General features: G+C 37.3%; 1 protein-coding gene across 2 annotated transcripts in view; it reads right to left on the bottom strand.

Annotated features, from left to right (window-relative positions):
* The window catches only part of Fchsd2 (FCH and double SH3 domains 2), a 184,679-nt gene that overhangs the window by 90,433 nt on the left and 72,401 nt on the right, over window positions 1–21,845 (bottom strand). For both annotated transcript variants that reach the window (XM_031387572.1, XM_031387573.1), the window contains exons 5-7: window positions 11,284–11,428; window positions 5,775–5,908; window positions 348–402 (exon numbers count right to left, since the gene is read on the bottom strand). In XM_031387572.1, coding sequence (XP_031243432.1) covers window positions 348–402; window positions 5,775–5,908; window positions 11,284–11,428 — 334 coding nt within the window. The remainder of the gene's footprint in view (window positions 1–347; window positions 403–5,774; window positions 5,909–11,283; window positions 11,429–21,845) is intronic.

The raw sequence follows: 21,845 nt of genomic DNA, 5'->3' as shown, positions 1-21,845 counted from the left end.
TCTGGCCCAAAAGGACTGCTAAGACTTATGTCTGAGAGAAATAGATTTTGACCAAGCACTTCCTAAAATCCCTGCACTGTATCTCTGAATTAGGAAATAAAGGATATATAAGAACAGGTAAAGATAAGAAACCCATCCTTAAAGCAGTCTTGAAAAGTAAGCTGTGCCCAAAGTGTCAACAGCTATATGGGAAATCCACATATTGGGAGAAAAGCTCTTGCTTGAGTTAATGGCAATAATATGGCTTTCCAACATAGCAGGAACCCACCTTTACCCTTGATAGAGTCAACCGGTTATTTATAAGCCCAGAGGCTTCTTACTTGTAATATACACTGTTCAAAACTCACCTTCACACTTGCTTTCTGTAAACTGATTCTTGATTGAAAAAGACTAAGTTTAGACCTATAATAAAAATAGAAAAGCATATTTAAAAAGATTATAGACTATATAGTGAAATTACCTTCTATCATAGTTACTTAATTTTAAATGATTCTTTCCAGACACTGTTCAAAACTAAGTTAAAATTGGAAAACCAAGAGTGATGCTTATTGTCCTCATCTGTATTTATCAAGCTGGAACACTATCAGAATACAATCCACAGGCTCTGGAGACCCCAACCCCTGCAATAAGTTATTCATGTTTGCTGGCCATCCTGTGTTTCCCTCAACTTGTAAAGGTATTCTGAAGTTACTAAGAAGGCCCTTGGATTCCATCATATATGATTCTGTGTGCTATTCAGACATTTTTCACTCAGTATTGGTACCCTTAGTTTTGTGAAAGGAACCATAATGTAACCATAAGTAGCAAAAATATGTTGGTTTTTTTTTATATATATTTTAAGACTAGAGATACCTGCACAGAGAAAAGCCAACAGGCAAATGCTAAGTGAACAAGCAAGACTCTGTGACCAGTGATTTTTCTGAAGCTGCAAGGTTTGTCTTGACTGCAGTGTCATGGTGATTGCCATGGGAGAATTCAACACATGTGCTGGCAGCTATGCCTTAATATTGAGTAGTCTCAGACCACTTGGGATTAGACACAAAGCAGTCAGTCTCTGAAGAGTAGCAAAAGCAGACTCTTAGTTCTAACTAGAGAGAAGACAACCAGACACAAACATGCACTCTCCCTAACTCTTTATTGTTTTAAAAAAGATGGGTGTGGTCTTCCTGAAAGTGATTTAAGTTTGTGGCTAGACCACTTGCCTAGTAGTAAGTTCTAGGTTAGATTAACAGCATCAAAACAGATAAACAAACAAAACTTAAGATATTCTAGACTCTAATGAAAGAAGAAAAAAAAAGATATTCCAGACTCCAGTTATTTACTACCTTGTCATATTTATATTTCATGGGAGGTTGTTTTTTGTTAATCAGATTTCTATTAATTTTGACTCAGAAGCAAAAACTAAAGAATTTAAGATAAGAAAAGTACTCACTCAGGGTAAGAAAAGAGTCTGTTTAGAGATAAGGACATGTAAATTACATATCAAAAGAAGAAGGCATGAGCCAAAAAGTCTGTCTATGAAGTAAAACTGGGTTAAAGAATTATGCATAAAACTAAAATATATTATTTGAATAAACAAATTAATTGGAAAATAAAAAAGAAAAGAAAAGAGTCTGTTTAAAGTATTCTCACTTCTCTTTTATTTTGTAGTCATTATCTAAACAGACTGTGATACACCTAGACTTTCCAACGCAAGGTTTTAAGTTTCTGACTTCTGCTTCATTTGCTAATCTGCACATATTCCTTGAATAGCACTGAAGTAATACTAGTGACAAAATAAGACAATTCATGGCAGAGTACTATTCAGATGGCTCAGTAGGTAAAAGTGCTTGCTGCCATGTCTGATACTCAATCCCTAGGACCCATATAGTGAAAAGAGAACAGAACCCTGTGAGCTGTACTCTGACCTCCACATGCACAGTGTGGCATGCCTGTGTCCAAACATATGTACATACACATGCCTACACACAAGATAATTGAATACATAAATATAATTTTTAAAGGCATTGTCTAAGGCTAGGGAGATGGCATAGTTGGTTAAATGGTTGCCATACAAGTATGAGGATTTGAGTTCAAATGTCAATCCTGGGGAAGCAGAGACAGGAGCATCTCTGGGGTTTGCTGACCAGCCAGCCTGGCTTCAGGTTCAGTGAGATGCTCTACCTGAAAAATAAGGTAGAGAGCAAGTAAGGAAGACACCTGGCACCTACTTCTGGTCCCCACACAGACATATACACATATGGATGGGCACTTGCATTCACATGTATAAATGCATATAAAGGAAAGTCAGTAGCTATTCTTAAAGACAGGTATTACAGAAAGGTAGACAGAATTTTTACAGATTATACACATGCAAAAAATTATGCTGTTTAGTACTCTTTACCATCTACCTTTCAAATGTTCACATTCTTTCACTTTCCAAACTCAACCTCACATCTAATCACATATATAACTGCATCCTTGTAACTGCCATCTGATGAGCAAATGACCCTTAAAGGGAGATCATCAATTCTACATTATCACTACCTACCAAACACACCCATGCCACTGTGTCTACTGGCTCTTCAGAATCCACACCTCTGATATTACTATCTCCTTCAATTGTAATTCTCTCTTCTGTGACCTCTCCCACAGTGTCTATTGCCATCTATGAAATCATCTATCAATACTGTAATCCAATCTTCATGCCCCCTTGCCAATATTCCTTCCTCTGCTTAGAAAAAAAGCAACTAAGCTTTAAGACTTTGTTCAAACATCACTGCTTCTATGAAGGCTTCTCTTATCATTATGAAAAATTAACCTTCATCTTTTATGCTTTTTTTTTGTTTTGTTTTTCGAGACAGGGTTTCTCTGTGCAGCCCTGGCTGTCCTGGAACTCACTCTGTAGACCAGGCTAGCCTCGAACTCAGAAATCCGCCTGTCTCTGCCTCTCAAGTGCTGGGACTAAAGGCATGCACCACCATTGCCCGGCTCTTTTGTTTTCAATAAGGTTCTCATATTCCTGTAAATAGTTACTGAGTGATTTAAGACACTTTATTTCTTTTGAGTTTACTGTGAATAAACAAACCTTTCATACAGTTATGTTTAAATAAGTGCTCTAATTCTAGGCTCCAAATTCGAGGGCACAAACCCTACTTTATTGTACTCATGTCTATACTCACAATACCCAAAATAAAGTACTAGCTCAATGAGCACTGAGCGAATGAATGATGAAGCTAGATTACTTTTTAGTTAAATTAATTTCTAGAGAAGTTGTATACTGACCTAAAATGTCTTGCTTTGTATTTGAGCCATATACAAAAGGCAGCTCTGGGTGTCAGCTGTCTCCCAGGCTCTACCAGGAAGTAACTAGACCTCTTAGGAAGCCAGTCAATGTTTTATTTTCACCCTTTGCATCAGGGCTACCTGATATATTCACATTAGCTCTACAAATCTAAGAATTCTCAGGTCTAGACTCCATGAGAGGTTAAAAGTAAGTCCATGAGCCTCCTATGACTGAGTAGATTTTCTCAATCTAGAACTTTCAGGTCATGGCTAGAGACATGGCTCAACAGTTAAGAGAGCTTGTACTTGCAGAGAACCTGGATTCAGTTCCCAGCACCCACATGACAGCTGACACTTATTTGTAACTCTCTCAGAGTCTCTCTTATACCCATACCTACACACCAAGTGATGATAACAGTAAATTAAATAAAAACCTTTCAGGTCTTATTGATCGGTGAGGTACATGAAATAACTGCATACTCAAAAAACTTAGAAGGAAAAATGTAATTAGGGAAACACTGTTTCTTCATAAGAATAAGATATTCATTTATCATCATTTTGATCTAAATTAAATTTTAGGAGCTCACCAATGTTTACAAAATGTTTATGAAGTTGTTTAAATTTCTTGAGGATAAAGTACTGGAGTGAGAAAATCTCCTAGACATGACTGGTGGGGCAGCTGCACACATGAACTCAAGAGAAGCTGTGGTTGGCTGCATAAGACCTACATGAAAGCAAGCTTTTTTCATTATGAGGGTTATGAGTGTGGCTCCTGGTAGGTTGACAGTACTCCAGTGAATAGCCCAATACCTATAAATGGACTCAGTGGGTTATCAACAACAGCAAAAAGGACATGAAGTTGTGAAAAGATGGAAGGTTGATATGGATGTGGGAAGAGTTAGGAGGAAAGGAGGGAACAAATATAATCAAAATACACTTTAATGTGTATAGAATTCTGAAAAAAATAGTTAATTTGGACCCCTGAGATCTCTCAAAAAGTGGACCACCAACCAAACAGGCTGATATGAGGCCTCCAACACACATACAATAGAGGACTGCCGGGTCTGGGTCTGTGTTCATTCAGAGATGATGCACCTAACCCTCAAGAGACTGAAATCTAGGAGTCTAGAGGTCAGGTGGCTTGGGGGGTGGGGACATCCTCGTGGAGACATGGGATGGGGAGGAGGTGTGGGATATATGGACAGTGGTAGGGCGGGGAAAGAATAAAATATAGAGTGTAAAATAAGTAAATAAATTTTTTTTAAAAAAGAAAAAATTAATAACATTACAGTAAAAATTTCTTGCATATAAAAAAATGCTAGATCCCATTCCCTGTGCCAAGCTGTACAGAAAGAGTGCAAGGCTATCTGCTTTCATGTCAAGGAATTCAGAGTCCTAGATTTGGTACAGGCCAGCGCAGTGAACATGGAGTCTTTGCACTCCTGCTCACAGGAGTCAGCTCTTTACACAGGTGGTGGTAGTCCTGGTGGGCTTTTCTCACCAGTGGAAGGAGTATCAAATACTATAAAACTCGTGTTTAGAACAACAAATTAAAATCCTTTTCTCTCTCCCACCTTGTAAGACCTTATGCAAATGCTTTAACCCTCCCTACCCAGTAAAATTCCTGCTTACACAAAGGCCCACTGCTCTATCCTAGGCATCTGAAGGCCTAGTAGCCTTTTCTCTTTGGAGTACGGACTCCTCTCCACTTCCTTCATTTCCTGTGCACTACTTCATTTCAGACTAACTACCTGACAAGATCTCAAGGCTGGACCCCAGCCACTGGGTAAAAATTAGAGCCACCACCTGAGTTAGACTAAAAACCAAATGCACTTCTTGTCTTGATGCATTTGCTCTTCCAAGCACAGATGCTGTCATTGGAAAAATCTGTTTCATGTGATTTATATCTCCTATACCTAATTGTAGTACCTTCTTTTCCTTGTTTGTCAAAATAAAGAACTATGATGCATATTTCTTAAAGTGAAATTAGTCAACTGCTAAAGTATATATGTGTGTGTTTATGTGTGCATAAACACACACTAAATTTCATGTAAAAAAAAACCAAAACAGTGCTTCAGAAAAGTGTTTACATGGAGCCAGCCATTGCTTACTTAATGTAACCATGATCCCCTTCAAAGACATGTGAGACTCGTAGAGGTTTTCAACAATTAAAGCCAACATGATCAATATGGGCCTCGTAAGCCCTGATTTTCAGACAGCATAGCAACTTTAAGCTGTCAGTAAGCTCTCAAGTTTGTAAATCCAATGTTTATTTATTCTTTCCTTTTCAAGACTCAATTTAATTATCAAATATCTTACTCTGCCACATTAAAATACATAAAAACAGACAAAAGAAAAAAATGTGATCAATAGCACAAACTACACGGCAGTCAAATGAATGCAGCACACCCTAAGAACAAGACTAGACCTTCTATTAAGAGAGAACAAAGCATTAACAAAGATAACATTTATTTACACAGCCATTTTCTTAGAAATGCTAAAATACCTACTTTGCTTCGATGTCAGCTTTCTCTCTTACTGCATGAGCCATCTGCTCAGTCTCAAAGTACTTCTTTTTGCCTTTCACTAAATCTTTCACAGTTTCTTGTAATTCTGTTTGGATCTTTGTCAACTGATCCACACACTGTAAAATACAAAAATGCAATTATTAAAATTTTAGTTTTTAGGCTTACAGAAAATGAGTTCATTCTTAGGACTGTACAATATGTCTTCAGGAGGAAAAAATCAGGAGAAAAATCAGCAGTTTATTGTCCTTCAGTTGCAAATTAAAATGTGGTGAGCAGCTGGTACTCCCATCTCAAGCACTATACCAGCACTGTTACAGTTTGCCTACCCAGCACTCTTTGGCAATAACCCCAATGCTGCTGCTGACATTAAGGAAAGGCTAGGAAAAGCAGCCATGAAAAGACGCATGCTATTGCAAATATCTTGACAATAAAAGCAAAAGAACAAATCAATTTTGTTATTTCTTCACTCTTAATATAAAGTCTGTTTTAAGCATTAAGAAGATTGTAGGGGTAAGATCACTAGAAAGTCTACTTCGGGAGCTGCAGAGATGGCTCAGTGTACTACTATTGAACAGGACCCTCGATTCGTTTTCAGCACCTGAACTGCACATTGTGTAACACCTATGACTCCAGCTACAGGGAACCCAACACCCTTTAGGCCTCTGCAGGCACTTGCTACACTCATGTGTGCACACTGACATACATATACATGGTTGAACATAAAATGTTTTTTTAAAACATGGATGTCTCGGGGCTGGCAAGATGGCTCAGCAGGTAAGAGCACTGACTGCTCTTCTGAAGGTCCTGAGTTCGGATCCCAGCAACCACGTGGTGGTTCACAATCACCCATAATGAGATCTTATGCCCTCTTCTGGTGTGTCTGAAGACAGCTACAGTGTATTATGCTGGAGCGAGCGGGGTTGGAGCGAGTGGGGCGGGAGCTCACGGCCACCTGTACAGCTACAGTGCACTCATACACATTAAATAAATAAATAAATAAATAAATAAATAAATCTTTTAAAAAATGAAGTCTCCTATGAGAAGAACTTGTACCTATTTTTCTATAAATCTGTATAAATATTAAACTTGATTAATTTATAAATTATATCAAGTTAGAATTTAAGAAGGAGTATATTCATATTCCTGTTTCTGCTATTTACTATCTAACTTTTAAATATTTTGGCTTTATTTTCAGCATTTATAAAATACAATATATTCCTATGTATATTGTTATGAAAATCAGTTAAGAATACATTGGATATAGCGGCAGTTTAAAAATTCTAAGTTGCTAGGAAATATTGAGTCCCAATCAATTCTTTATGTCCAAACTGAAGGCCCTGTAAACTGTGCATATATACTTTGCCACTGAGCTACTTTTACAATTATTTCAAGGATGGTAAGTACATCCTACTATAAAAAGAAAGATATGGGTAAGTAACATGAATAGCAAAAATTTTTAGGTTACTATTGTTCTTGTTCTGATTTATAAGCAAATGTCAGCATGTAATAAAAAATAACCAGACATGGTGATACATGCTTTTAATCCCAGCACTTAGGAGGCAGAAGCAGGTAGATCTCTGTGAGTTCGAAGTCAGCCTGGTCTACAAAGTGAGTTCCAGGACAGTCAAAGCTATATAGAGACACCCTGTCTTAAAACATGAACAAACAAACAAACAAACAAACAAACAAACAAAAACCAAACCAAAACAAAACAAAAACATCTGGGTAGGATATGGTGGCACATGCCTATAATCCCAGTAGACAGAAATTGAGCCTCAGTTACATACAAAGTTTCAGGTGGCCCTGGATTGTATGACAAAACAAAACACCAGCAACAACAATAACACAGAAAGGGTATGGTTTTATTGCCAAGACAATATCTTTTTTTGTTTTTGTTTTCCAAGATGGGGTTTTTCTCTGTGTAGGACTGGCTGTCCTGGAACTCATTCTATAGATCAGACTGGCCTTAAACTCAAAGATCCACCTGCCTCTGCCTCCTGCCTAGCTATAATTTCTGTATACATTTTATTATGTACATATATATATTTGTATGTATATATATATATACACACACACATATATTCACAGGAACTTAATTATTACAGTATGTCTTCTTTATCACTAAGTATTATTTTTTAAACCAGACAAAACAGAGAAAAATTTAATAAGAACATGAACTTAAGTTTCTTATATTAGATCTATTTATTTTATTTTATGCAGGTCTATATGTATGTGCATCTTATACATGCTTGCTGCCTGTGGAGGTCATACGAGGACATCATATCCCTAGGAACTGGAAGTTATGGATGATTGTGAACCACTACAAAGGGATCACATAGTGAATCAAACCCAGATCCTCTCCAAGAGCAACAAGTACTCGAAATCACTGAGCAAACTCTCCAGACCCCAGAATATGAACTTTAAAATGCCACAGACAAGCTGGGGCATGGTGCATGCCTGTAATCTTGGCAACTGCAGGCGGAGACAGACAACTGCCACAAAATCAAGGCTAGCTTGGTCAATAGTAAGTTCCAGCTAGAGGTATACAGTGAGATCTTGTCTCAAACCAAAGATAAACATAAATTTTAACATGTTTAAGGGACCAGAGGGTCAGAGTAGCCACATGCTCTGAAAGGACAAAGGGTACAATTCAAGCTTTGTCAGCACAGAAAGCTGGAAAGCATCCACAGAAGTACGTGAAATAAACTATGCCTGAAAAAGTCTCAACCCAGACCCTAATGGGACAAGGAACAGAATTTTGTCTGCTTGTCAAACTCCACTCTCTTTGGAAGAGACATTCCAGACCTTCCAAAGTTTTTATTCATAACATCCAGTACACAGTAGGCCCAAATTACTGAGCTTGATTCCTGGGTCTCACATGATGGAAATCAAGAAAAGATGTCCAGTAATAAAAAGTGGCCAGAATGTTCATGTAGTAGAATTATAAGTAATATATTTAATCAAATCAAATCAAATTGAATATGGCTCAATAGTAGAAAGATTTCCTAGAACATACAAGTCCCTGTGTTTAATCTGTAATACTACACAGGAGTAAATGAAATAAACCAAGCCTGAAAAAATCCCAACCCAGACCCCAATGGGACAAGGAACAGAATTTTGTCTGCTTGCCAAACTCCACTCTCTTTGGCAGAGACATCCCAGACCCTCCAAAGGTAATTCACAGGACAGAGATTTGTCACTCTCATCAAATTTTCCTTGCCTGGGAATATTGTTTAGATTCAGATCTGAGACTATTCCAATAATTGAAGAGAAAATAACAAAAAGTAATTATATTCTTTTAAAACATTATACTATTGAGAAAAAATGGAACTTGTTGTTAACTGAGTTAGACTTGGCAAATATACTGGCAACTGGAAATGCGGTATTTCCTCCAGGATAGGACATTAGAATAAATTCTCTGCTTCTGCCTTCCAATGCTCCTTCTATAGAATCACATACTTTCCTCCCCCGAACCCCCAAGCACGCACAAACACATGAACCACAATTTCCTCTAATTAGAATCATTGGTAGCAGTCATATGCTTTGTTCACCATGCTTCCTCTAAAATTGAGCATCTATGGCAAACATAAGCCACAGGTATTCTTACACAAATGTATTTAAGCCAAATGATATTAGATGAGTGTTCTAGAAAAATTAAAACTTTATATGGACACATATAAATATTTAATATTGACTTCGTGCTACTGAAATCATTTTTGGCATACAGAATGAGGTTTGTTTTTTTTTTAATTTCTGAAAATCCAAATAAAATTGAAACCAAATATATGATCCCTGAAATGCTATCTCCTTAAATAAATACTTATTTTTTGAAGTGGTAATTTCTAATAAAGAACGTTATCAGGTATTATGGTAACTTAATTTACAAAAAAAAAAAAAAAAAAAAAAAAAAAAAAGACACACTTTAAGCATCTAATTTCCCCCTGAGAATCTAATGCAATTTTATTTCAGGTTAAAAAGAAATTAAACTAGCCAGAATGAGAAAACGTGAGAGAGAGGCTTTGATAGCTCAGGGAAAAGGGATCTAAGCTACGACAGTGTATCGAGGACCTGAGCTTTGTGGGAAGGCAACATGGGCTACATCTCAATATTTCCAGATGTTAGTTACATGATTTCAGGACTATAAATCCCATTAATCTTACTTTCTCATTAATAATACAGAGGTTAAAGTAATAATATAACTACCTCAACAGGTGACATTTACAAACCAATGTAAAAGCAACAAAGCAACTACTCTGACACATAGTAGTTACATATTAAACATTTCCTTTAACAGCAAACTTTCATAAAAATGAAATTCAACAATGACTTTTTCCTATCAATTTTTAATTGAATCAAAGAAACAAGTTCTTTGAAAATATTTACTTATGTGTATATAATTAATCTTTTTTAGACAAAATATTTTTCATATTTGATAGATCATTCTTCAACTGGCTTTGTAGTCTAGACAGGCCTTAAATTTGCAATGTTCCTGCTTTGGCTTCCTGAATAGTATGTATGCATCACCATATCCAGCTATTCTTTAACTAATCACTGGTCTTTTTTAGTGGTAACATGTGAGACAGAATCTTATTATGTAGCTTTGGCTGGCCTGGAACTCATTATGTATACCAGGCTGGTCTCAAACTTGTAAAGATCCATGTGCCTATGTATCTCAAATGCTGGGTTTAAAGGTGTGTATCACCATTCCCAATACACTAAGCTTTCAAAAATTAAAGTTACTAGTATATTAGGGAAAATGTGTCAGTTTCTTTCATTTCCCAAAATGGCCCAACTTGAAAATAAGACTAATTAATGAAAACTTTTCTAAGGCTTAATGGGATAAGAATGTAAATACTTTAACACACATCAAACCATATTGTAAAACTATGTATCTATATTTACTTGAGCTATGTAAGTGTTCTTACTCTATAAGCCTATTTGGCCTAGAACTTGCTACATAGACCAGGTTGCCCTTGAACTCACAACATCTGTTCTCTTTCCAAAGTGCTAGAATTAAAAGTGTGTACCACCAACCCTAGCATAAGTGGTGTCTGGCATGTCTTAGGAATATGTCTTATTCCTAAGAAGTATTTATTGAGCATTCCAAATTTCTACAAATTTAAATTATACTCTACTTTATCAGCTAACAAAATGTTTCAGTTAAAAAGCACATGAAGGTGTGCAGCGGTGGCACACACCTTTAGTCCCAGCACTCAGTAGACAGAGGCAGGTGGATTTCTGTAAGTTCGAGGCCAGCCTGGTCTACAGAGCAATTTTCAGAACGGCCAGAGTTAAACAGAGACATCCTGTCTCAAAAAGACAAAATAAAACAAACAAAAAAGGCACATGTTGAAAAATCCTGGTAAAATGCTACCCAGGAACATTTGTGAATACGTTTAAAAGTCCTAGATTTTAAATGTAACTTAGCATAATCTTACTGATTATAAATATTAAAATACATATAACAGAAGAAAGAAAACAGAAACAATACCCGTTTTAGTTGCTGTTCTTTTAAGCTTCTTACTGCTCTTGCAGGTTCAGAAATGAAGTTTTTATAGTTTTCACATATATTGATCCGAGACTGGGCTACCTGCATTGTTCCCTCGAGAAAAGATTTCCAAACAGGATACATACTCCTAAATTCAAAGAGGGATAGACAAGTATTAGGCAAGGAAGAACAAGGGATTTTAGTTGTAGTAAGGGATTTTAGTTGTCTGTTATTAATAATGGAGTAGAAGGAACATCAACATTACAGTTTGAGACAAAATGAAACTATAAAATGAGTGAGTGATGTGGACTTTCAATGTTATGAACAAATGATATTCCTTCATTATGGGTAATTTCCCATTTTACAGATAAAGTGACTAAGGCTCAGACTTAGAGGATAACTAGGTCACTCAAGAATGTGCCAGCACTGAAATAAAGATGAAGGCTAGACACCTCTAAAGCACATTCTCTTTCAACTACACTGCCTTTATGTAAGCCTATTCAGCTGGAAAAACTGTACAAAACTACTATGTGCCTCAGACACCTCCTCTGTCTCAGAAAGAAGCCAGTGGTGGTGCTAGGCATCTGTCTCTGCTGTGGCATGCCGGGCGAGCATCACACTGCTCTGGAGTTGCTCCAGGCAAACCTCACATCCCTCCTGACACTGTACTGAGAACCTCTTGGCAAAGTCAATTAGTCATCTTTTACTTCTTTTTTTTTTAGCCAACTTCCTTTTCAAACAATTTTTTTCTAATTTACCAAAAGCTTTAGTCAGTTTTAGAATTTTCTTCCATTATAAGCATCTTTTATAACTTATAAGAATGAATGGCACTTCAATGACATACACTAAAACTGATAGATTTAATTTTACTTTCTGAATTTCCCTCATATCTAAAATAAATTTTCTATGACAATGACAAGATTATACAATATATAAAATATAAACAGATGATAGTATTGAGATAGAAAAAGAAAAAAACCCAAGCTAGTGTGAGGTCAGCCTGGCCTAGATAGCAAGTTTCTAGTCAGCCATAGCCACATAAGACACTGTCTCAAAAAGCCAATCTAAAATAATCCAAGAACAAATGAAAAACTTGATAAACTACGATCTTTAACCAGTGAGTCTTAGGTGTTACTCCATATAATATACTCACCTGGTTTAGATATGAGCATCTATTTAGGTAGAAATATATCACTTGCTTCTTTTTAAGATTCACTGTATTACATAAGCATAAACTCATGAGTGGACTTAATATAGAAAAATTGGTGTCTTCCATGGCCTCAGTGCCTGATAACTGATAGGCTCATAAACTACCATGCAGACAAATAACAGATATTTTTCCTCTGCGCTGAGGAAAAAAAAAAAAAACTTCAGGGTTTCTCTGTGTAGCTCTGCCTGTCCTGGAACTTGCTCGGGAGACTAGGCTGGCCTTAAATGCAGAAATCCACCAGCCACTGCCTCCCAAGTGCTGGGATTAAAGGTGTACACTACCACCTCCCAGCTAAAAACAAGGGTTTTTTTCTATAAAACTGCTTAATTATGGAAAATTAATTTTCCTATAAAGTGAAAACTCCATGAAAGAAGCAGGGTGATGTGCTTGTAGACAACTGTGTTGCAAAACAGAATAGTATGTATTAGATTAAAAACAGAAGCCGGGCAGTGGTGGTGCATGCCTTTAATCCCAGCACTTGGGAGGTAGAGGCAGGCAGATTTCTGAGTTCGAGGCCAGCCTGGTCTACAGAGTGAGCTCCAGGAGAGACAAAAAGATATTAATAACAATAAAAATAGAAGAAGGAATTAAGGAATGAATATATACACATATCATATGAAATGCTCAATAATAACAGGCCTTTTCACTATAAAACATGCTTTGAAATTACTAGATTTCTAATAGCAAACATACCTTGGACAATGAGGTCCCTGTTATGAAAGGCATAGAATTTAGATACCGGCCAGACACTTGGGCTTAAGTCCTAGATCTGTTTGTTTGCTTGTTTGTTTGTTTGATATTTTGAGACAGGGTCTCATTCTATAGCCCTGGCTAGCCCAAAATTCACTATGAAGATCAACCCAACCTCATACTTGCCGCAATACTCTGGCCTCAGCCTCAGAGTGCTGGGAATTATAAGGATGCACCAACATGCCTGGCTCAAGTAATGTAATCATGTAGCATTTTGGGGAAATGTTTTGGTGTACTGTGCCTTCAAATGCTGATTTCTGTACCTGGATATCTGGGTGCAGTCCATATTTTATTGTCATTATTGTGAAGGATTTCCTAAGTCAGTATTTTGTAAAATACTGTTCTCTATCATCTTCTGATTGGGTAACAAAAAGCTCATCAGCCTATTGGCTGGGCAGTAGAGGAGAAGGCAGAATTCTATGCCTTGAGGGAGAGAAAGTGGGTTTCCCGGTAGGTTCAGGAGTTGCCATAAGGATGAAGGAGGAGGCTGGGGGAGATCAAGATGGCAGGTAATAGGACAGGTGGCTGCAGAGTTGGCTGGGAAGTAGGCCAACTAGCATAGTCAGGTTAGAATAATTCAGAACCTGTCCAGCTTAGTGCCTGAAGCTTTTAAAAAATACACTAGGTCTCGGTGTCACTTATTTAAGAAACATAAGGGGCAATAGAAACACCCCCTCCAATTACTTTTCACACTTTCTTGCCCCAACTTACTAATGTACAGGTAAAAATAGCAAGCATCCATGGCACTGCTCTCTTTGGTTGGCTCTACCTCACTAGGTACCTTCACTCTCTTTTGCTGATTCTTTTTCTCTTCCAGATCAGTCAATGATGGGGTGTCCCAAAGTCCATCCAGTTTTTCTTCATATTCATTGATCCAGGTTCATGCATTAAATACTGTCACTATACTGAAAATTCTTGAACTTTTAAGTCCTTTCCAGACAGCTTCTCTAACCTTCAACTACTTATCTAATATACATTAAATATTTATAGGCCTTGGATACATAACATGCCCAAGAACAAATTTTTGATTTTCCTAGATTCTGTTCTGGCAATATATTTAATAATCTCATGGATGGCTACAGAAACATTGATTCTTTTTTCTCTCAATTCCAACAAGAGGTTTTTTTTTTATCAAGGAATCTTGTTTGCTTGAACTTAGAAAATATAACAGAATCTGATTACTAGCAATCTCCTGCATTACCCCCATCTGTTGCAAGCCACTATCACTTTTTGCCTGGACTAATGTAAGTTTCCTAATTGACCCCTGCCTCTGCCCTGTCCCAACAATCCATAGTGACTACTTCAATCTAAGCATTGTAAAACTGAGGAAAACTTAATATTGCCAGCCAGTATCAACTTCCTTGTTACAATACTTACCATACAATAGATATTGGCACTGAAAGACCCGAGTAAAGAATATAAGAGTATTTTGTATGTTATTGGGGCGAGAACAGTGAAATTATATTTATACAATTGAATATTACTCAGCTGTTAAAAAAGATCATGAAATTTGCGGGCAAATGGATGGACTTAGAAAAAAAATCATACCAAGTGAGGTAACCCAGACCCAGAAAGATAAATATAATATGTATTCGCTTATAAGGGATATTAGCCATTAAGTAAATGATAATCAAGCTACAGTTTATAGACTCAAAGAGGTTAGGTAGACCCAAAAAGAAAAGCAGGAAAGTTCTGCAGGGAGCAAGGGGTGGGGTACACAGAAATCTCTCTGGGAGGGGGATATAGAATAAATTTTACAGGTGGACTGGAGATGAGTGGGTATGAGATGGGGGACTAAGGAAGAAGGAGATGGAGAAAGAGAGAGTATCAGGAGAAAGGGCCAGCCGGGTGGTGGTGGCACACGCATTTAATCCCAGCACTTGGGAGGCAGAGACAGGTGGATCTCTGAGTTCAAGGCTAGCCTGGTCTACAAAGTGAGTTCCAGGACAGCTAAGGCTATACAGAGAAACCCTGTCTGGAAAAAAGCAAAAAAAAAAGAAAAGAAAAAAGCAAAAAGAAACTAAAACTAGGGGGCATTTTGGGGATGTTGTGAAAACCTAGTACAGTAGAAACTTCCTGGAATTTAGGAAGGTGATCCGAATGAGGTCTCCTAGTAATGGGAATACAGAGTTTCATCTGGCCATCTCTTGTCATCAGGCGAGGCTTCTAGTGATGGAATTATGTTGCATTCGACTGAGTTGTTAGTCAAGTGGATCCTATGGAAATTCCCAAACAACCCGGACTGTTGCTAAGAAAAAAGTTGTTCTCCAGAAACTGATAGCAGGGTCCCACTGCTGGGAATAATACCCACGACTCACTGAAGATGGAGAAGTCAAACTGGAGCAGACATGGAGCCTATACCCTTACATTCTAGTCTCTTTGGTGTGGGAAGGTACTCTGCAGGGTACCAAAAGAGAAACATGGACACCAACCCAGTCACAAAACCTTTGACCTACATCTGTCCTGCCTGCAAAATATGTCAGGGCAATGATAGCACAGAATTTATGGGAGTAGCCAACCAATGTCTGATTTGACTTAAGGCCTACTCCACAAGAACTCATACTCAATACTGTTTGGGAACCAAGAACCAGAGACTAGATAGCACAGAGACCTCAAGTAAAACCAAACACTACTGATCTAAAAAATAATAAATACCTCGAAAAAGCAAAAAATAAATAAATAAATAATAAACACAATGATTCCTAATGATGTTCTTCTATACTCATAGATCAGTGCCTTCCTTGTCCAATCATCAGAGAGGCTTCCTCTGGCAACAGATATGAACAGATGCAGAGACACACTGCTAGAAATTATGTGAAGAGAGAGAGAGTCTAATTTTCTATCAAATCCTTCCCCTCAGTACTCAGAGAATCACACAAAAGAGGAGACAGAAAGATTCTAAGAGCCAGAGGTGATGGAAGACACCAGAACAAGGTCAACTAAGCAAGGTGTATATGAGCTCAGACACTAAAGCAGAAAGCACAAGGCCTACATCAAGTCCTACGTGCATATATTATAGTTATTAGCTTAGTATTTTTATGGGACTCCTGACTGTGAGAACAAGTGAGTCTGGTCTTAGGACTCTTTTCCTGTTGGGCTGCCATGTCCAATTTTCAATATGAAAGTTTTTGCTTCATCTTATTATATTTTATTTTATCATGTTTGGCTGTTATCTCTTAGAAGCCTGTTCTTTTCTAGTGAGAGACAGAAAGGGAGTGGATCTGGAGGGGAGGGGAGGTGGGGAAGACCTGGGGAGATAGAGGGAGAGGAAAGTATAATCAGGATATATTATATGAGTAAGTAAATTTATTTGCAGTAAAAGAAAAATAATTAATTAATATAAAATAAAAAACAAAACCATTGATCTTCTCTATGCCTAGAAGTATAATCTCCAAGCACATGGTAAATTCACAAGATTAACTTACAGTAGGGGATAATAAGGAGTAGGGAGTGTTGTAACATTGTAAACCTTCATGTATTACTTACTGTTCCTAGCAGAGGAAAGGAGACCATTATAAGTCGAGGGAGAAGACCAACTTGCAGTCTGGCTGAGCTGTGATAAAAACTGCAGCAAAACTGTAGTGGAGGCTCTCCAGAGTTAGAGAACCAAAGACAAAAGGGAAAGCAGACGCAGATGAGAAGACACAGGTCATTTGCAGATAGGCCTCTTCATGGCTTTGAATATCATAAATTAAAATGGAAATTTCTTTTGTTGGCAAGGATAAAAACAAAAGATTTTCAAGCAGCTGCATAGTGGAAGGCCTATTTTACAAAGACACGAAGACAGTCATGATGAAAAGGTAAAGATGTTTTGTTGCACTGTAGCAAATGGAATTGTAAAAGGGAGCAATCATGGGCAGAGAGAAGCAGCTACCTAACATTCCAGAAAAGAGAAGATGAAACATAAAGACAGCTGACTTTTTACTTTCTAAGCTGAAATATATTTTCTAATAAAGATGTTAGTGTCAACCTACAGACAATATTTACTTCTTTAGTTGATGTGGGTGTTTTGTCTGTAGCACATGAAAAGAGGGCACTGGATTCCATGGGACTTTGGTTACAGATAGCTGTGAGCTGACATGTGGGTGCTAGGAAGTGAACCCAGGGCAGCCAGTGCTCTAATCACTGAGCCATCTCTCCAACCTCCATAGACAATATTTAAAGCCAGGATTGGTGAAGAAAATCTCTAGAAAGCTAAGGAAAAAACTTTGAGGAACACTGACAGTGAAAACCTACCTGCAAAGACCAAACCTTTACCCAGAATTTCCTTCTCAATAATTTACCCCACAGACATAGTTATACTTTCACAGTGTACAAAGGTGCATTTATGAGCACTGGAGACTTATTCACTAAAGCATTACTTACAACAGTCATTAATTACCAACATGGAAATGAATGACATGGCTCATCCTTACTAAGATATTAAAACAAATGGAGAATCCCATGAAAGAGTGTGTAAAGTAGATTTTGTGCATGTGTGAAGGTATATGCACATTTTCTGGCAGAAAGATGTCTACAGTAACATACAAGAACTCTAGCCCTGTTAAAAAGAATAAAACTGTATGAATAAATCATGAATAAATTACACAGGAAAAAATGTATAAGCAGAAAGCCAACATACCTCTTACAGCAATTACTCCAGGGGATAGAATGTGAGAGGACAATAACTTAGAAAAAAAAGAGGCTAGACTCTGTACTGTTTATACTCTTCTATACTATTTAACTAATAATAATCATATATTACTTTGATAAAAATTTTTAAGCTAAACCCAACTATCAATTAACAAAATTAAACAGGAAGCTGAAATTACTAAAACCAAATAGGCTTCAAATAAACAAATAAAAATTGGCAATTCCATTCCCAATAAATACTTCTACAAAACACTCAGCACCTAAGGCTAAAAATAAGGGGCGGAAGATTTTAAAGAAGAGAGGTCATAGAGTTTCCCATGAAAGAGTGTCTCCTAGGAACGTCAGAAGCTACACCCATAAGTCCTCCAACGTGACCATTTAAACATAAGCTGAACAAGGACAACACCAATAGACAAGTGGTCAGACAGAAAGCCCACAACGCCTCAACCCTACAAAGAATACTGTGCAATTAAGGCATGCTGAGAGCAGGACAAATAATCTTCCCTAGGGAAGAGCATATCAACTGGTTATCCAATACTAAATGGTCAGTCCTAGAAACACCTATATAAATCAGCTGTGTTCATGTATTTAGGAATATGTGTATGTACATATACATATATACATGTAACAATAATTAATTTAAAAAAGAGGCCATAAATTGAAAGAGATAATGGAAGGGTATTACGGGAAGGTTTGGAGAGATGAAAAGGAAAGGGGAAATGATGTAATTAGATTATAATATAAAAAAAATTAAATTTCTTAAGTTGGAAATTGCCATTCTTACTCTCAGTTCTGATCTCTCTATTGTCTCTTCCAGAGTACCTTCACCAGCCTCTCAAATTACCTAAATTAAAATTTCTAGGAGTAGACCTTATACTAACATCAGAGCAGTTGGGAGCTCAAGAGCAAGCTTAGAAAATGCTGATGGAAAAAGAGGTTCTGGAAAAGGAAGGAAGGAGGTTCTGCTTCTGGGAAGTGATGGTGCTGATAAGGCTCAGAGTCCCTAACATGCTGGATGCAGTAACTCCAGGCACATTCTACAAGGAATGTGGCAATATCATGGAAGCCGTGGAAAAGGGAAAGTCTGGAAGGACATTCAGTGAAGTGGTCACACAGAAAATAAAGTTAGGGTGACTTGAGCTGGATGACCAGAAGGACTGTTTCAAGAAGCAACACTGGCTTTTTCTGTAAGTTGGATGACTAAGTCTGTGTTTACAGACAGAACTACTGGTTATAAAAAAAAAATGGATATCATATTACTATGTTAAGGGAAGAAAATAATATGAAACAGTGAAAAGAGAAAGTCCTGGGAGTTACTGTATACTCTCCCTCCCCTCCAACTATTTTTAGTCAGTCAGTAAATATTTATCAAGTGTCTTCTGTGCCAAGAACTAGTTTAGATACAAAGGAAGCTGTCTATATTTTGCTTGAGAATAAACCTGGCAAACCCTAAAACCAAACCAACTGTAAGTCCTCTGGCTTCATGCTCTTAGAAACCTCTGAAATGTTCCCAATAACCTCATTTTTACTATAACTTCCATGATTCAAATGAAGATAAATTAGGAACTCTGAAGCTCGATGCTTTGGACATTTTTGTGCCACTTTACCTTATACTGTAATCATGGAGTTAATCATTACCTTCTCTACTGACATTCTTCAATGTCTCTGTTACCTTCGGAATAAAAATACAACCTCCTAGGCATGGTATTCGAAGCCTTTTATGATACTTATGTATTCTCCACACCCACTGCTAGGTTTACCCTGCAACCTACGGATTTCACACTAGCCGTCATGAACTTTTTACTGCTACCCAATACTGTATTCTCCTGTGCTCCACACCTTCAACATGTTACTTCTGCTCAGATTCCTTTCACCAAGCTGTCTGCCTGGCAAAGTCTTGCACATTCCTTAAGACAAAATGCTGTAAGCCGAGATTGTTCTGTCATATGTACCCCTATAACTTCCCAATTCAACAACTGTTCATAGTGGCTACCTTCTGTGAGTTCCTGAAAGACAAACCACATCTTTCAAGGTCTCCAATCCTAAAGTTTACTTTAAGAGCTGACTTATTATATAGAATAAAAGTAATTATATTTCTATCACTAGGTTGTTTTAGTCAATAATGAATGAGAATAAAGCTCCTGCCAAGTGTCTGGCATTTAGTAAATATTCAGTCACTGTTCGCTTAAAATGCCTCTTACAATAAGGCTTTATAAGTGTGCCTGGGAGCACGGCCACTACCCTTCCTTCTTTAGTAATTCAAACAAACGAGAATATACCTCACCCATCAGTTACCATCCTGTATCAGCAACACAGACTCCTGAAGGCTGATTCACACCAGCAATACAGAGCCTGCATACTAACCACAGGCTTTATTTTATCTATTTCTTTTACTTAAAACTTGATCCCCATATCTCTTTCCCCTCAGCTGAACTGTTTGCATACTGTAAATCCATAAGAAGATCTCTATTTTTATTTCCCATTTGATTTTAATATTAAAGTTACGCCATCTATTATTTTGTGACTATGGGAGTTGAAGTGTACCAGTATAAACAATGATTGGGATTTCTTCTAATATCATTCTACCTTCTAGAACCATTTTTAAGAAATGCTCTTCAGGGTTTGCAGCCCCCTAGGACGAACAACAATATGAACTAACTAGTACCCTCAGAGCTCCTAGTGACTCAACCACAAGGAGTATACATGGTAGGACTGATTGTTCTGGCAGCATGTGTATAGTAGAGGATTGCAAAATCAATCATCAATGGGAGAAGAGGTCCTTGGTCCTGTGAAGGTTCCGTGCCCCAATGTAGGGGAATGCCAGGGCCAATAAGTGAGAGAGGGTGGGGTGGCAAGCATGGGGAGGAGGGAGCCAACAGGGGTTTGTTCTTGTTGTTTTCGTTTGTTTGTTTGTTCCTGGGAGGGGAAACTGGGAAAAGAAAAATCATGTAAATAAAGAAATGACATGTAAATAAAGAAAATATCTAATAAAAAAATCTTCTAAACATTAAAAAAAAAAGAAAAAAGAAAAAAGAAATGCTCTGCTGCCGGGCGGTGGTGGCACACGCCTTTAATCCCAGCACTTGGGAGGCAGAGGCAGGCGGATTTCTGAGTTCAAGGCCAGCCTGGTTTACAGAGTGAGTTCCAGGACAGGCAAGGCTATACAGAAAAGCCCTGTCTCAAAAACCAACACCCCTCCCCCCAAAAAAAGAAATGCTCTGATGACATCAGTCTTTATCAAATCTCTGTAGCTTGTTTTCTGACTCAGGCTTTAAACACTTCATACATAAGTCTTAACTATCCTATTTTTTTTAAACTGTTGTTCACTGGAATTGGTCTTAATTCCAAAAAGATGGTAAACTCTGAGTTCTGTAACTTCTCTATCTTCCAAACTAAGGACATTCCTAAATACAAAAGCCAATAAATAATTCCAAATTTTGATGCTCCAAAAGGTATCAAAGTCTAAACAAAAATCACAAGATAATGGTAGGTCACTCAGTACAAAATTTGCATTCTATTGTCACTGGCCTTCTTTAAAAGTCAATGTGGAACACAAACGGGTAAATTTCTGGACACCCTGTTATATACAAACATTTCTAGTGTTATATGAAATACTCACTAAAGCTCATAAAAATCTCAACTTTCAAAATTTAAGATTTACTTTTGTTGAATCAATGAGCATGATAGCAGTGTAATCTTGTTTCATTACTATTGCAACAGTGTTCTATGCTCATAGGTTCATAAGAGAACAGTCTGTGTTTCTGTTCTTTCAATGCCATATATGGGCATTGATTAATATATAATTTTGGCTAAAGATATGTTAAAATAATCTAATTCACAAAGCTTATTTATACATGTTATGGACTATAATTTTAAAATAATTATGTCTTAAAAACAGAGGCAAAGAAAGAAGCAATTCTTTTAAAAGCCAGTGTTACATTATCTAACTGTGATAGGCCTCTAAGTAAGCCCA

The sequence above is a fragment of the Mastomys coucha genome, unplaced genomic scaffold (assembly GCF_008632895.1).
Source record: "Mastomys coucha isolate ucsf_1 unplaced genomic scaffold, UCSF_Mcou_1 pScaffold21, whole genome shotgun sequence".
In the NCBI taxonomy this organism is placed as follows: domain Eukaryota; kingdom Metazoa; phylum Chordata; class Mammalia; order Rodentia; family Muridae; genus Mastomys; species Mastomys coucha.
Note: the sequence above shows the minus strand (reverse complement) of the source record. Positions and strands in the feature narration are given on the sequence as shown.